The sequence below is a fragment of the Saimiri boliviensis genome, chromosome 15, assembly GCF_048565385.1.
Source record: "Saimiri boliviensis isolate mSaiBol1 chromosome 15, mSaiBol1.pri, whole genome shotgun sequence".
NCBI lineage: Eukaryota > Metazoa > Chordata > Mammalia > Primates > Cebidae > Saimiri > Saimiri boliviensis.
In genome coordinates, this window is record NC_133463.1 from 51,056,198 (window position 1) to 51,073,017 (window position 16,820).

Genomic DNA, 16,820 nt, shown 5'->3' on the forward strand with positions numbered 1-16,820 from the left:
CACCAGTACATCATTGCAGATATCTCTTAGCTCCGTCTCAATTTTCTCTCTGTATTCTCGAGCCATCTGCTGTTTTTTCTCAGCACCTTCCGTCTTTTGTTCAATACTTGAGACGACCCTCCAAGATGACCTACGGGCTCCTACAACATTTTTATAAGCAACTGAGAGAAGATTCCTCTCCTCATTGGATAATTCAGCTCCTTGCTCAGTTACAGACTTCATGCAGGCTGCCATGTCATCATATCGCTCAGCCTGCTCGGCCAGTTTGGCCTTCTGAACCAGCTCATTTTTATCCATGACTGAATGTTCTGCAGGGGGGAAAAAAGGAGTATTTAAAATTTTTCCCATTGAAATAAACAGAGTCAAAATTATACCTGTGGTAAGTAAGCCTTATTAAAACTCGAAACATAATTGCCTGTGGAAGATTGTTCACATGATTAAAATGCAGCATCACAAAAGGACAGTCCAAAAAGAGAACAAAATTTTAGCTTACTCAGCATCAGAGGTAAACTTACAGCCATTAACAACATCAGTGTGGCAAAACTAAAATTTCATTATCTCACTTCAATTCAGAAGATCCACATTTCACATAAGGTCAAAAGCACTTCCAAATGCTGCCTTAAAAACTACCCCCCAATCTTACTTGACCAAGTCTCAACTCAATTCCAATACCACTAAGTGAGACAAAATTAAGCAGCTTTTCTTCCTTTTGTAAACGCACTGCTTACAGAACATCTGGATTTCTATCATACTTCCAGAATCGTAATTCATGTCAGTTTAATGTAATTCATGTGTTTTTAGTTTCCTAATAAGGAGTGATTAAATTTTAGTTTTACCCTCACTCCAAATCTACTAGTCTCTGCAACATTTGCCAGCCGAACATAGCATAACAATTTGGGGGAGGAATAGCCAAACTACTTGTTCTCAGATATTTTTAGTGTAATGCCACCACAAAGGACCAACATCTAACTAACCCTAATGCCTCAGCTCTTTATCGTGTTGTATGTCCACATGCTTTAAAAATACCCACGAGTCATGGCCCTTCAACTCTTACTGTGAGTACTAAAATGACATCACACTGGAAGTACTTAATTTACAAGTGTTTCCAACGTCATGGCTCCAGTTGCAATGTGTAAGTGCCGCATTTTGCTTCTAGCCGTCACCGTCACAATAATTGGATGCTATCACTCAAGCTGTCCTTTACCGTGACTACCCTCCTAATTCTCTTTCCCTCGCATTTTATAATTTCCTAGACCTTTTCAATTTACCTCAGCTACATTTTTCTGGAAAGACATCCTTTTCAAAGCTGTTAAACAGAACAAAGATACTAATCCACACAGTGAGACCACAGAATAAACGACTTGAGGAAAATATACACATGAATGAAGTGTGTATTTTAAATTAGAAGGTGAAAAGAAGAGCTATTATCACCCACCCACCTTGGGAGCTGACTCCCCAATATTAATTATCTTTTACCTTCCCAGGGAAATCCCACAATACTTTTCCAACCAAATGAGAGAACATGTCCTCACATTTTAAGCAAGTAACTAGCTAATTTGGATGCAAGGTATTGGCTCACACATAAACGATTTAACCTTTATGACGACATGCTTTTCCTCAGGTCTCTATATTATTAATTTTTCCCTTAGGAACTGAGAAACGCTCTCTGGTTAATTTGTCTTCTAACTAAAAATGATTTAAAACCAGTACAAAGGATTCTCTCCCCCACTACTTGGGTACAAGAGGAAGTGGATAAGGTTTCTCACACAGTAACGACTGCTCCAAGGCCTCGCCTCTACACTGCGGGCAGGACTCACCGCACCCATTTAACCCTTACCTGACTTGTGACGTCGGTTAGGGGGAAAGGAAAACCAGCAGACCCGGACTTTAAAGTGCAAATCCTCGGGTCCGCGTATCCGCAACCACCCCCCTCCAGGCTCCGCCCAAGCCCGAGCCTCCGCTCCAGTCCCCGACTCTCCTCCTTTGTCATGGCGGATCTCTGTTAGGGAGCCCAACCTACTGCTGAGTGTTAATTCCCCCCCCAACCGGAGCCAGGGGGAGGAGCAGCCCGCGCCCCCGCCCCCGCTCAAGCCGTAGAGGGAGCGAAGCCGCCCGACCCCGGGGCATAGACGCCAGAGACGCCCGCAAAAGCGGAACCACTACCAGCCCCGCCGCGGACACACCCCACTCTCCCACCCAGCGCTCTCCCCGCCGCCGATCAGCGCCGGTGCCTGCGTACACCATCTCTAAGGGCCCGACAGCTGCAGGTGGGGGAGGGGACCAGAGCCACACCCAGCCGAGCGGGCCACCAGCGGCCGCTCTGCTCAGGCTCACCCGCCCCCAAAGCAGGATGTGCGTCCCCAAAGCGGCGCAGGGACCCTCCAGTTCTAGTCCCTCCAGCACGAGAGCCTATCGCGGGATCCCCGCCCCGCTCTCTACCCCAACCTGGGCTCACAGCCCCAGTCCGCGCCTTCCCTGACTGTTCGTAAGGAGGAAAGAAAGTCAGCCCCATCCCCCACCCCCACCAAGAAAATTCAAGCCCTTCCCCCCACCGCGGAGCCCAGGAAATCAGCTCTAGGTCCCAGGCGAGCCCCACCCCAAAACCTCACCCTCCAGTGGGCTCCCCTCCCGCCGGCCAGCGGCCTCGCCCGGGTCTACTGGCGGGCGCCGCCGGGCCGGGCCTGGGCTCCGATCCGCGCTCCGCCAGGCCCTTCCCTCCCGCCTGTGTCCCGAGGCCCCCCGCCCCTCCCCGCCGCGCTGCCGCCTCCCGGGGTGGGGGAGGGCCGGGTCCCGCCACCGCAGCGCCCAGCGCGGAGGCTGCGCGAGGGCGAGGGAAAGCGGGGGAGGGGAAAGAAGGGGCGGCCGAGGGAGAGGGGAGGAGGCGGCCTCACCTGCGCCACCGCGATGCCCGCCGCCGCCGTCGCCGAGTCATTATCTCGGGCGGAAGCGAGAAGGGCGGCGAGGGAGGGGGTAGGAGCCCGCAGAAACGAGGGTGGGGACGAACCGCGGCCGGCGGCGCCCAGGCCATGCCTCGTCCACCTTCGGGAGCAGGCGACGGGGGATCCCCGGGGACCTCGCGTGTGGGCGCCCTCCCCACCCTCGGGAGCGGAACGGAGGAGCCAGCACCGATCGGGGCCGCGGCGTCGATGCGGAAACTAGGAGAGGGAGGCGGCCGCTAGCCGCCCGCCCGAGCCCAGCGGAAGAGGAGCCGCCGCCCGTGTCTGCTGAGGAGACTCCGCCTCAGCCTCAGCCCGGCGCCGCCACCGTGGGGCGAGCGGGGATGAGGGGACAGGGCGAAGACGGCTCCCGCGCGTTCGGAAGGCTGGCCTGGGACAGGAGGAGCGGGGAGCGGCGGCGGCCGGGTTCCTCACCTGTGTCCGGAGTGGGTGGTGGCGGCGGACGGACAGGGGCTCAGCAGTCTCTGGGCGGCGGCGGCAGCAGCGGCGAGGCTGAGACTCTGTCCCTGGATCTCGCTGCTCACAGGCTACAGCCGCTCCGCAGACACGGGGTTTCCTCCAATCACCAGCCCCGGCAGCAGGGGCACCACACGCACGATGACGTCAAACGCTGCTATGGCAACCGTTGATTAGTGCCCACAGCGATCCGGGCCCCGCGCAACCGCCGCTCCCCGGCGCGCGTCCTGCCCGCCCGCGCTGGAGGGCGAGCGGAGGAGCGCGCGTCCTCGCCCGCTACCGCCACTCCCCCACCCGGCTCGGCTCCCAGCTCCTCTACGCTTGTCCGGAGTGCACCTAGGCGGGAAGCTGCTTTTTTTCTTTTCCTCCCCAACGCAAATCCCCCCACTCCTCGCCTTCCCCTTAGGTCCCCGACGCCCTCTCGCCTGCAGCCTCCACCGGCCCACTCTACCTCTAAGCCTGCGGGAAAGCAGCTGTCTCCCTATCCCTACCCCTACCCCCACCTTAGCTTTCGCTCAGCCGGTCTGCGCTTGCGCCAGTCACTCCTCTGGAAGGGGCTCCCCGTTCAGCAACATCCGGGACCTTTCACATCCCCCCCACCCCCTCCCCGAGGCCCGGCCCGCCTCGCCCCGCCCCGCCCTCCGTGCTTCGCGGTGGTCACTGTCCCAGGGCCGTCCCGGGGCAGGATGACGAGGGTTGGTCGGCGGCTCCGGCATTGTGATCAGGACTTGCAGGGTGGGGGCCCTGGGGCGAGGGCAGGGCGCGGTCGCAAGGCAAGGGAGGGCTGTGTCTGGTGCGCTCTCCTTCCCCGGCGGGGTCGACCAGGGGGCGCGGCCGCTCCCGGCTTGCCATCCGCCGCCGCGGTTTTACCTGCTGGCTCGGGGGAAGCGGCCCTAGACCTTTTATGGCTCGGAAACGGGAGTGAGGCATCCAGCCCCAGGAGTGTGGCTGAGTGATGGGGAGGTGTTCCAATCGGGAGCTCGGGATCTGCGCTCGGTGACAGCACGAGGGGACAAAGGGTGGGCACCGAGATGGGGGCGAGGTGGGCCGGGCCGGGCGGAGCCGGCGGGAGGTCAGGCCTGGAAGGAGGCGCGGCCGCTTTAGGGAAGCCAGAGTTCGGAGGGGAAAGGACAGCCTTCTCCGGCGGGGGGCTGGAGCTGGTCCTGGCAGACCTGACCCGGAGACAGGCAGTCAGGCGTGACCGCACGGGCCCGTTTCTCGTAGGCTAGGTTTTCCTACCCAAATGAAGCTTTCAAGTGAAGACCTCACACTGCAGTGATTTAACACATGATGATCATTACCTTTTTGTCTTCTAAAAGCAAGGTTTGAGGGACGTCGTAGTCCCCAGGGCCCCAGCTGGCGGTGGGAGCGGGCCACAGGCCGGGTGATGAGCGGGGACGGAGCCCGGAAGAGGGGGAAGGAGAAGGGCGGAAATTGCAGGTGCCTGAACCGGTAGGGCCTCCGCCCAGTTGACTTAAGGAAGTTCAGAAACATTCACAGTGTGATCTCTGCCCCTTCCCTCTTTAAACGTGTTCGGGCTAAGAAAAGACTAGTGCTGGATGACCTGCAAAACCACTTGCAACAGCCATGGAAAGTGTATGGTTAGCAATGAGAGAGCTTGGAACTCTTCATTTTACCCTTATATAAACTCCCCATTGATGCTTCCAGCATATCTTTATTGAGCTGACCAAAGAGCCTCCGTTCAGCCTCAAGTTCTCTACATAATTTAGTTTCTCGGTATAGACATGAAATGATTGAGCCCTCGGCCTCACTCTTCCATTTCGCTGTCTTTCGTACATAATACAGTGGACCGCAAGACTGGTATACAAATTACTTTTTACTTGACATGACAGCTAGCATTTAGCTAGGATAGACCAGAAAGGGAGTTTCCAGTGACCAGTTCACTTTCAGTAGGTTTTGTGTTGTTGTTTTTCACAAGTTCCCAAATCAGTGCAGACTCATGGTAGGTTAAATGGATGAACAAATTGGACTTTTATTTCTGAGATGTTGGAGTCAACTAGCTTTGACTCCCAAGTAAATTCTTTTAGGGCTTGACTCACTTAAAATGACTAATATTTCAAAAGCTATTTTTTTACAGTTGTTTCCAGTTTTGTTGTAGGCACCAGAAATTTGACAAAGGATACTAAGTTGATTGTTTTCTAAAATGGAAATTCATGTTTCCTTAATGTCTCATATATGTCGAGTATATCCCTTTTGTTTTAGAGAAGTTAAGGGGTTTCTCTGTATAAATAAATTGTGGATTTACTTTAGGAAACAGCTAAGTTAGGCTTTAATAGCAAGGCTTTTCTTCTTTTCTTTGAGACAGTCTCACTCTGTTGCCCAAACTAGAATGCAGTGGCCTCATCTTGGCTCACTGCAACCTCTGCCTCCCTGGTTCAAGTGATTCTTCTGCCTCAGCCCTGCAAGTAGCTGGGATTACAGGCGGCCGCCACTACTCCCAGCTAATTTTTTGTATTTTTAGTAGAGACAGCGTTTCACTATGTTGGCCAGGCTGGTCTCGAACTCTTGACCTTCTGAGCCACCTGCCTCGACCTCCCAAAGTTGTGGGATTACAGGCATGAGCCACCATGCCCGACCAGCAAGGCATTTTTTTAGTGCAACAATAGGTACTGTTAGGTTTTACATACTTAAGTCAACGTGTCCACGCAATAAAGATACAATAAAGCTGCAAGAAAGGAACGTGATGTTATGAAAGCCCTGAGGAAAAGGTATTTTGAGAAATAAGGAATAACCTATGGCACACAGAATAGAATAAATAGAACCTATGAACTCTGGGAAAGTTGCTGGAGACTTTCACTAACACCCTGACCTGTTTTATTTTCTTCAGTGCACAACTCTTACCTCAGTCAAGTTGGTTAACCTCTCTGTGCTTTTATAGCCATGGCAATAAAATACTGGCAACAAAATCACTTACCTCATTAGGTCATACTGAGGAATAAACGAATATACACATATGTATATTTCTTACACAGAGTAACCTAGCTACTATTATTCATTTGTAAATGGATATATCTGACTGATATCTCTAGTGTTCAAAGAATTGTAAAGATAAAATCAAACCATTCTTTTTTATTTTTAGGAAACTTCAGTACCAGAAAGAAACCATATTTTAAAAGTATCTTCTAGAAGTAGAAATGCCTATTTGTACTTCTTAGTACTAATGAGACAGGAGTGATGAGAGTGAATATTGATTCCTCTATAGGGGACTGTGATTATCTCTTGAGAGCTATAGTGTATAATGCTATACATTAAAATGAGAAAGAGGCCAGGGACGGTGGTTCACTCTTGTAATCCCAGCACTTTGGGAGGCTGAGGCAGGCAGATGGCTTGAGCCCAGGAGTTCAAGACCAGCCTGGGCAACATGGCAAAACCCCTTCTCTACAAAAAACACAAAAAGTAGCTGCGCATGGTGGCATGTGCCTGCAGTCCCAGCTACTGGGGAAGCTGAGGTGGGACAATGATTTGAGCGGACTCTTATTGATGATGTGGCAGTTATATGATATTTTAAGTATAATCACAATTTAGTCAGGGTATAATTTCACTTCAACGTTGTGTTTTATTTGGAGAAATGCAGCATAGTGCAGAAGGTTTTGCACCAGAACAGAGACGAAATCTTGGTTTGTCATTCAGAAGAACTGCGTGACCTTAGGTTTCTGAATTGGACATACTAATTTCCAATCCTATTAGGTTGTTGCAGTGATTTTGTGAGAAAGTAAGGAAAGGGCTACCGACCTGTAGTGCACCAGATCATGGGTATCTGTTGTTGAAATAATCTGCAGTTACTGGCAGAGACAAGCTAGCTATTCACCAACCCCATTTTTCTCCTCTTGCTGCCACAGTTGGATTCCATTGCCCATCTCCTTTACAATTACATGTGGCCATGTTACTGAGTGCTAGCTAATGGGATGTGACGGCAGTCATGTGCTCAACTTGCAGGCCTGGTCCATCAAAACCTCCCTGTTTGAATGTTCATTCCATCCCTGTTTTGTTGGATGAATGGAGAGGATTCCCAGACCCTAGAGGAGGGTGAGATGTTAAAATGAAGACAGCCTGGGTCCCTGGAAACCTGTGAAAGCCTGCCTCAATCATCTTGGAGTTTGAAGGATAACTTCTATTTTTAGGCCACTGCAATTGAGATTTTATCTGTTAAAACAGCTAGCACTGTAATATCTGTGAAAGTCACTGGCAAATCTAAAATATGGGAAAGATTTTTTTTAAAGGAAAAAAATAAAAAGGGAGGAAAAATGAGAGTAAGAAGAGGGTAACTGATCTTTTGATAAAAGGCAATTGAAAGAAATACAGGCCAAGTGCAGTGGCTCATGCTTGTAATCCCAAATCTCTGGGAGGCTGAGACAGATGTATTGCTTGAGCCCATGAGTTGGAGACCAGCCTGGGCAACATGGTGAAACCCCGTCCATACAGAAAATACAGAAAATTAGCTGTGTGTGTGTGTGTGTGCCTGTAATACCAGCTACTTGGGAGGCTGAGGCAGGAGGATTGATCACTTGAGCCTGGGAGGTCGAGGCTGGAGTGAGCTGTGATAACATCACTGCATTCCAGCCTGGGTGACGGAGTGACACCTGGTCTCGGAAAAAGAAAAAAACAATATAAATATTCTCAACTATTCTGTTGACTTCTAGAATGACCTCAGAAAAGTAACGTTTCCTCACTTAATTTTTTTTTTTTTAATTTGAGACGGAGACTTGCTCTGTTGCCTAGGCTAAAGTACGGCGCCATGATTTCAGCTCACTGCAACTTCCGCCTCCTGGGTTCAAGCAATTCTCCTGGCTCAGCCTCCCAAGTAGTTGTGATTACAGGAGCCCGCCACCACACTGGGCTAATTTTTGTATTTTTAGTAGAGACAGGGTTTCACCATGTTGGCCAGGCTGGTCTTGAACTCCTGACCTTGTTCCACCTTCCTCAGCCTCCCAAAGTGCTAGGATTACAGGCATGAGCCACCGCGCCTGGCCAATTCTTAATCTATTTAATAGTGTTACTATACTTTTTATTTGATATCATCTTCTATGTTAACCTTATTTGTCTTAAAAAAAAAAAGTGTTTTAAACCCATACCTATTAACTTTATTCCTACATACAGACTCTAGCCCTCTGTTCTATGGTACTTTTGTGACAGACTGCTTTTAAAAAATAAGAAAGCCATGCTGTGGGAGGATCGCTTGAGCCCAGAAGTTCTGGACTGTAGTGTGCTTTAGTATCTGGGTGTCTGCACTACGTTTAGCATTAGCATGATGACCTCCTGGGAGTGGGGGACCACCAGGTTGCCTAAGGAGGCGTGAACTTGTGCAGGTCAGAAATGCAACAGATCCAAGCTCCTGTGCTAATCAGTAGTGGCATCGTGCCTATGAATAGCCACTGCACTCCAGCCTGGGCAACATAGTGAGACCTTGTCTCTTTCTAGAAAAAAGAAAAAGGAAAGCTATGCTGACTGTGAGATCTCATTTCATACATGTCATGATGCATTTAATGTGGACTCTCTGGTCAGAGATTATGCTAGTTGTTGGTGATAAGGTTGGATAAGTCATGGACCTTCCCTAAAGGAGCTCATAGTTTAGGGACAGGGACACACTAAATACAGTTACAGTACAGCACAGTGAGGTAAGGGATAATGGAAGTGAGCAAATTATGCTTTAAGAAATCTGAGCTCTGAGTACAAACTATCCATGGAGAGGTTGAAGTTTCCCTACAAAAACTCATTCATCTTACAAATTACTGATTTGTAATATTGACTGTGGTGTGTTATCACCACAATCAATTTTGCTTTCCTCATTGCATTTAAAATTTTGCAGTTAAATTTTTAGTTTCCTTACATCCTTAACTGTATAGGTTACTCTTTGATAGATACCACATGTCCTCCACCTTAAGATCACAAACAGACATTTTCTAAAGTTTTCTTATTTTCCTGTAATAATTTTCAAATACTGCTTTTCCTTAGACTCTTTAGATAGTGTTCGATTTCCTTGTACTCCAGAATTTTTAGTAGCTGTTATGTTGTAGCAATGATTGTTTTTCTGTTATATGTCAATGAGGGAAATTTCTTCCAGTCTCACTGTTGGCCCACCAACAGATAAAATTTCCTCTGCTTCTCTTTACTGTTCTCTTGAAAACCGATCTAAAGTTGTAGGAGGGTGCAAGTATATACTTTCTGGCCCCAATTCTGGAATCCAGCTGATGTTTACATGTATCGCCTCTTGAGTGGACACCGTGACAAGATCGTCCCCTGACCCAATTATCTAGTTGTCTGCAGTTAGGGGAATTTATGTTGTCAAGAATCAGAGGCTATCTGTGGTTCTTTAATCAGCTACGATTATAAATGGAAAAACTACAAACTTGAACACTGTCGGCTGTCAACGTGTTTCCGCATGCTCCCTTATCAGCAGCTCTTTATTCTAGGAGACTATCCATCACAGTTTTTTTTCTTTTCTTTCTTTCTTGGAGACAGAGTCTCACTCTGTCATCCAGGCTGGAGTATAGCGGCGCTCTCACTCACTGCTCACTGCGGTCACTGTGGTCTTGATCCCATGGGCTCAAGTGATCCTCCTGTCTCCTGTCTCCTGTCTCCTGGATAGCTGGGACTACAGGCACACCCTACCATGCCTGGCTAGTTTTTTAATTGTTGTTTAGAGATGGAGGTCTTGCTGTGTTGCCCAGACTGGTCTCAAACTCCTGGGCTCAAGTGATCCTTCCGCCTCTCAAAGTACTGGTATTACAGATGTGAGCCACTATGCCCAGCACATCACAGTTTTTAACTAGCCACTTACCAGTCCTTTATATTTCTGTTGTGCCTTCTCTGGGATTTGTAAATTCTGATTAAATAATAATTTGAAAGCTTAAATTCTTTCCTATCAACTTTACTTTTCTTTTCCAGAAGATAAAGTATCCATGGTAGAGTTTCTGGGTTTGGCCTCCTCTACACTGTAGTCAGTGGAAATTCCACGCTTATTTTTCTTTTTTCTTTTTTTGGGATGGAGTTTCTATCTTGTTGCCCAGGCTGGAGTACAATGGCATGATCTCAGCTCACTGCAACCTCTGCCTCCCAGGTTCAAGCTATTCTCCTACCTCAGCTTCCCAAGTAGCTGGGATTACAGTCATGCACCACTATGCCTGGCTAATTTTTTTGTATTTTTAGTAGAGATGGGGTTTCTTCATGTTGGTCATGCTGGCCTTGAATTCCCAACCTCAGGTGATCAGCCCAAAGTGCTGGAATTACAAACCTGAGCCACTGTGCCTGGCCCTCCACTCTTATTTTTCAAAAACTCATGATATTTTAATGGGAAGATGGGAAAGGTTATAGCAAGAACCTTAGTTTGACACCTTTTTAACATCTTAACCCTTAAGTCTTCAGTCAATTATATTTTGTACTGTGTTATATTTTTACATTTTGTAGGCAAAAGTAAATAATTTGGTGTTAAGCATTAGGACTAGCTTTTGGAAGTTACTGTTGAGATTAGTGGTACAGAAATAAAGGTGCTGGATTTTTTGTTTGTTTTTTTTTGTTTTTGAGACAGAGTCTCGCTCTGTTGCCTAGGCTGGAGTGCAGTGGTGCAGTGCAACCTCTGCCTCCTAGGTTCAAGCAATTCTCCTGCTTCAGCCTCCCGAGTAGCTGGGATTACAGGTGTGCACCATGACACCCAGCTAATTTTTGTATTTTTAGTAGAGATGGGGTTTCGCTATTTTGGCCAGGCTGGTCTCGAACTCTTGACCTCAGGTGATCTGCCTGTCTCAGCCTCCCAAACTGCTGAGATTACAGACGTGAGCCACCGTGCCCGGCAGTGCTGGTTCATATACTTATCAGAAATTCCGTTTCAATTCAGAAATCACTGCTGTGGAGAGGTACTCATACATTTTAAGAAAAATAAGATTGAGACAGGTAGATCACGAGGTCAGGAGTTCAAGACCAGCCTGGCCAACATGGTGAAACCCCATCTCTACTAAAAATACAAAGATTAGCCATGTGTGGTGGCAGACGCCTGTAATCCCAACTACTCAATAAACTGAAGCAGGAAAATCACTTGAACCCGGGAGGCAGAGTTTACAGTGAGCTGAGACCGTGCCATTGCACTGCAGCCTGGGCAACAGAGCAAGACTCTGTCTAATAAATAAATAAATAAGAAAAGGTACAGGTATTATGTGTCTATTCAACCAGTGAAGCTTGCCACCACGTGACAACACCCTGAGGCAGGTAGAGGCAGGGCAGCTCACACTTTCAAAAGTGCGCTTATTTACAGTTCAAAAGTTATGAGTTCACAATTCAAAAAGCCATCACTGCTGGAAAAGGTCAGAAGAATTTGTCCCTTTCTAGCCTGTTTCAGAATTAAGCACAGTGAACAGTGGAATTCATTAAGGGTTTAAAACACAGTAAGGATAGGTTAGTCGCGGTGGCTCACGCCTGTAATTCCAGCACTTTGGGAGGCCGAGGTGCGCAGATCACAAGGTCAAGAGATCGAGACCATCCTGACCAACATGGTGAAACCCTATCTCCACTCAAAATACAAAAATTAGCTGGGCATGGTGGCATGACGCCTGTGGTCCCAGCTACTGGGGAAGCTGAGGCAGGAAAATCACTTGAACCCGGGAGGCCAAGGTTGCAGTGAGCTGAGATCGAGCCACTGTACTCCAGCCTGGCGACAGAGTGAGACTCCATTTCAAACAACAACAACAAAAACAGTAAGGATGCATATATATCAGAAGAAAAAAATTGTTCCTCACCCTCCAACCCACAGCAAAACAAGCATCTGGAAAAGGAATAAAGGCAATGGAATTTTTGGCAGTTTTCTTGGGGCCTGATATATGATTTTTCCTGGACCTAAGAGCAGAATTTCTGTATTCTAGCTTCCTTGGTCCTTATTTGGGGCAACTGCTTTCAACTTGAAACTATTAGTGTTTTTGTTTGTTTGTTTTTAAAATCAATATGGAGTTACCCAGCCTGGTCTGGAACTACTGGGCTCAAGTGATACTTTACTCTTGGCCTCCCATAGTGCTGGGATTACAGGCATGAGCCACATTGCCTGGCCTAAAACTGTTTTTTAGAAAGACTCACCACGCTTATTTAGCTATGAAATCCTCGGGAATCCCTGATTTTAATATTTAATATTTTAATATTCTAGTCACTGATAAGAAACATAACCCAAATTCACTCTATAAGCAATGAGGTGGTTATTCTGGCTCCATGTTTTTGGCATGATTAATTTTCACACAGTTAATGCCTCACTTATTTGTTAAACATGGATTTTTTTTCAGTCAGGTTAATACATTTGGTAGATTTCAGGCTTGGACAATTAAAAACTGAATAAGTAAAAACCTAAGATCATCCTAATTGATAACTAACAGGAGAAGAACAGGATACATGTGTTGAACTTTCTTTAAATGAAGCACTATTTGTCAAAAACTCTAAGCAATCTACAAGGTGATGTCCCCTTTCTTTTGTGACTTTCCTGTCACAGCAGTAGCACCTAGCAATAGCTTATGCATGTAAGCAGCATAAATAAGTTAAAATATATCAGGTAGGCAGCATCTGTAGGTAAGAGAAAGTAGGGAATGGAAATAGTATGAAGGTCAAGCTTTAGAAAGAACAGTTAACCCTGAGCTGCTGACAAAGAAGGTTTGATTGTTTTATTACAGTTATTTGAGAGTCAGAGGTCAGGGAGAAGTAGCTGTTGAACTTGACCTGAGAATAAAGGGAATACCAAATCCAGGGAAAGCACCTAATAATACCTACTGGAAAGAAACAGAATAGAGAGCACATTTCATGATGCGGTCTTGGTTATGACATTCTGTTCTTTGCTGGAACATCTCATGGGGCTTTCTAGAAGAACCAATAAATAATATCAGGACCTGTGGATGCAGGAATGTGAGTAAAATGTTTGATGACACCTTGCAATATTATGTCTTTTAAAAAAACAACACCATCATTGGATTTGGGTTCAAACCACATACATTCTTTCATTCACATGGTCTTTGAATAGATGCTTATTGAATAGCTGCTTAAATGCCAGATATTACAGGTACTGAGTTTGAAAAGATGGAAGCAAAAGAAGAGACTTCTGGGCTAACTCAGAGTCACATTTGGGGTTAGGGAACATGTATACAGTCATCCCTCAGTATCCATGGGTATTGGTTTCAGGGCTCTTCTGGGTTACTAAAATCCATGGACACTTACATCCCCTATGTAAAATGGTATAGTATTTGTAAATAACCTATTCATATCTTCCTATGTATTTTAAATCATCTCTATATTATTGATAGTAATGAATACAATGTAAATACTATGTAAACAGTTGTTGTACTGTATTGTTTAGGGAATAAGGACAAGAAAGAAGTCTGTCCATATTCAGTAGAGATGCAATTTTGTTTCTGAATATTTTTGACTCTTGATTGATTGAATCTATGGATACAGAACTGGTGGATATAGGCCAACTTTATTAGCCATCTCTTTATACATAATTGGTAAAGATTGGTTGAATGGAAGAATAATCAGTAAGTAAACCGATTTTTTTTAAAGAAGAAAACAGCATTGTAGAAATTATTAATACTGCTACATATGAAAAGAACATGAATAAATGAAATTCATGAATAAACACATTCTAAATATTTAAACCCAAAAATTTCCAAGTATTTAAACTCAAGAAGTATTTATTTCTCTCAAAAAAAAAAAAAAAAAGTTTAAGACTATTTAAGTCCAGTAGTAAGAAAGGAGAAAGAGTTTGATTGGTAACTGACTGTGAACAATCAATTGAGATAATTCACTAACTTCAGACCAGCCAAGGAAATATTTCTTATTAAGAAAAACTGAGTAAATTTTCTTTTCCTTTTTACTTTTCTTTTTTGAGTTAGGGTCTCACTTTGTTGCCCAGGCTGGAGTGCAGTAGCGTGATCACTGCTCACTGCAACCTCAACCTCCTGAGCTCAGGTGATCCTCCCACCTCAGCCTATCAGGTAGCTGGGACCGCATGCATGTGCCAGTATATTTTCTTTATGTTCATTTCTCTACAAAGGACCCTGGATATTTGCTTAGGAATGAAATAAGATAGGGTATAAAAGGAGACTTGCATAATCAGTTATTTTATACTGAAAATAAATGAGACATTATTTTCTTTTGAAGTATTTACATGATTCAGGGCACAGACTTAAGACATACATTTTAAAAGGGTTATTAAAATTCAAATATTAACCAGACATGGTGGTTCATGCCTATAAACTCAACACTTTGGAGGGTGTGGCAGGATGACTGCTTGAGCCCAGGAGTTCAAGACCAGCCTGGGCAACATAGGGAGAACTCATCTCCACTAAAAATTAAAAAAAATTAGCCAGGCATGGTGGCACATGTCTGTAGTCCTAGCTACTTGGTAGGCTGAATTGGGAGGATTGCTTGAGCTCAGGAGATTAAGGCTGCAGTTAGCTATGATCTCACCACCGTACTCCAGAGTGGGTGACAGAGCAAGACCCTGTCTCAAAACAAAATAAAATAAAATTCAAATATCACTTTCAAGTGCATTTATGAAAAAATCCAAATAACCAAAAGTTTATATGTAATAATAAAACCTAGTATTCATATCAAAATTTTATCTCTTGCTGCACAGACTGTTTTTACAGAAGTTTAAAATTATAGATCAATGTAAGGGTTTTTTTTCCTTTCTCTTCTTTTTTCCACTATGAAGTATCTGTAGCATGGGGTATTTTTTATTTCTATTGATAATGAAGGGGTTTTTTCCCTCTACAATGTCCTCGTCTTAATAATATGTCACCTAGTACAGTTTCTTGCAAAAATAAAGTATTTATGTTTATTACATGAATGATGAATCAATTAGCACTGAGTATTTTAGACTTTTATAGAAAAGTCGTATTTCTTATTCAGAGTTTACACTGAGAAACTTTGAAGAAGAAAATATAAATATGGCCTGTGGAAGAGTCTACAAGTTTTTTTTCCTATATACTTTCTTCTTATTATTAATAGAATTTCTAATACTCAGCTGGGCACATAGCTACCTAAAATGAAGACCGTATTTCTCAGCCTCCTGCATGACTAGGAGGCACATACGATTAGGTGATGACCAAAGAGATGTAAGGAGATGTTCCATGTGAAACTTCCGGGAAGTGTCCTTAACGGGAAGCAAAGAACCCTGCTTTGTCCCTTCCCCTTCCTGCTGGCCAGAATGTGGACATGATAAAGAGCCTGGACAGCCAACCGGGGCCGAAGCAGCACAGGAAGGAGAGCAGAGCAGCAAAGTTGAAGTCTGGGGCTCTCACCACTTGGAAATGCTGGATTAGCCCTAAACGGTTGACCTCTGCGTAGTTATTGTTAATGAATAGAACCTTATGTAGTTAAGCTCTAGCTTACTTGGGATTTCTGTCATTGGCAGTCAAACCTAATCTTAACCAATAGTGGCCAAAGTAGCTCTAAAATTTTTACTTAATTTGTATACTTTTTGGGGAGTCTATTACTCTAGGGCATCGCCTAAGTGATCTGGTATAACACATCTTTTTTCAGTAGGCCAATGTATTAGTCCATTTTCACATTTCTATAAGGAAATACCCATGACTGGGTAATTTATAAAGGAACGAGGTTTAATTGACTCACAGTTCCATATGGTTGGGGAGGCCGAAGGAAACTTACAATCATGGTGGAAGGGGAAGCAGGCACCTTCTTCACAAGGCAGCAGGAGAAAAAGAAGTGCTGCTAAGGAGGGACTTCCAAACATTTATAAAACCATGAGATCTCATGAGAACTTCCTCACTATCACGGGAACAGTATGAGGAAAACCACCGCCATGATCCAATCACCTCCCTCCCTGGACATGTGGGGATTACAATTCAAGATGAGATTTGGGTGGGAACACACAGTAAAATCATATCAGCATGCTACCTTTTTGCATGGCTAACTGCTAAAGTGATATGTCATCAAATTTTATCATATTTATTGAGTATACCTACTATGTACAGTAATTCCCATGTCTTGTTTTCTAAATTTATTAAAATAAGAATTATGTTTATGAGAGTTGCTTTGTACTTTAGTTTTTTAAAAATTTATTCCTGATATGTGTGTGTGTGTGTGTGTGTGTGTGTGTGTGTGTGTGTGTGTGTATATATATATATATATATATTTTTTTTTTTTTTTTGAGTTGAAGTCTCGCTTTGTCACCCAGGCCTGGAGTGCAATGGTGTGCTCTTGGCTCACTGCAACCTCCGCCTCCTGGGTTCAAGTGATTCTCCTGCTTCAGCCTCCTGAGTAACTGGGATTACAGGCATACAGCGCCATGCCCGGCTAATTCTTGTATTTTTAGTAGAGATGTGGTTTCACCATGTTGGTCAGGCTGGTCTTGAACTCTTGACCTCGTGATCTGCCTGCCTATACCTCCCAAAGTGCTGGGAT

General features: G+C 45.3%; 1 protein-coding gene across 1 annotated transcript in view; it reads right to left on the minus strand.

The window, feature by feature from the left end:
* Positions 1 to 3,570, minus strand: part of YWHAZ (tyrosine 3-monooxygenase/tryptophan 5-monooxygenase activation protein zeta) — a 34,501-nt gene extending 30,931 nt beyond the window's left edge. The window contains exons 1-2 of the mRNA XM_039464346.2: positions 3,372 to 3,570; positions 4 to 308 (exon numbers count right to left, since the gene is read on the minus strand). Coding sequence (XP_039320280.1) covers positions 4 to 297 — 294 coding nt within the window. The 5' untranslated portion in view covers positions 298 to 308; positions 3,372 to 3,570. The remainder of the gene's footprint in view (positions 1 to 3; positions 309 to 3,371) is intronic.
* Between the last annotated feature and the right edge of the window lie 13,250 nt (positions 3,571 to 16,820).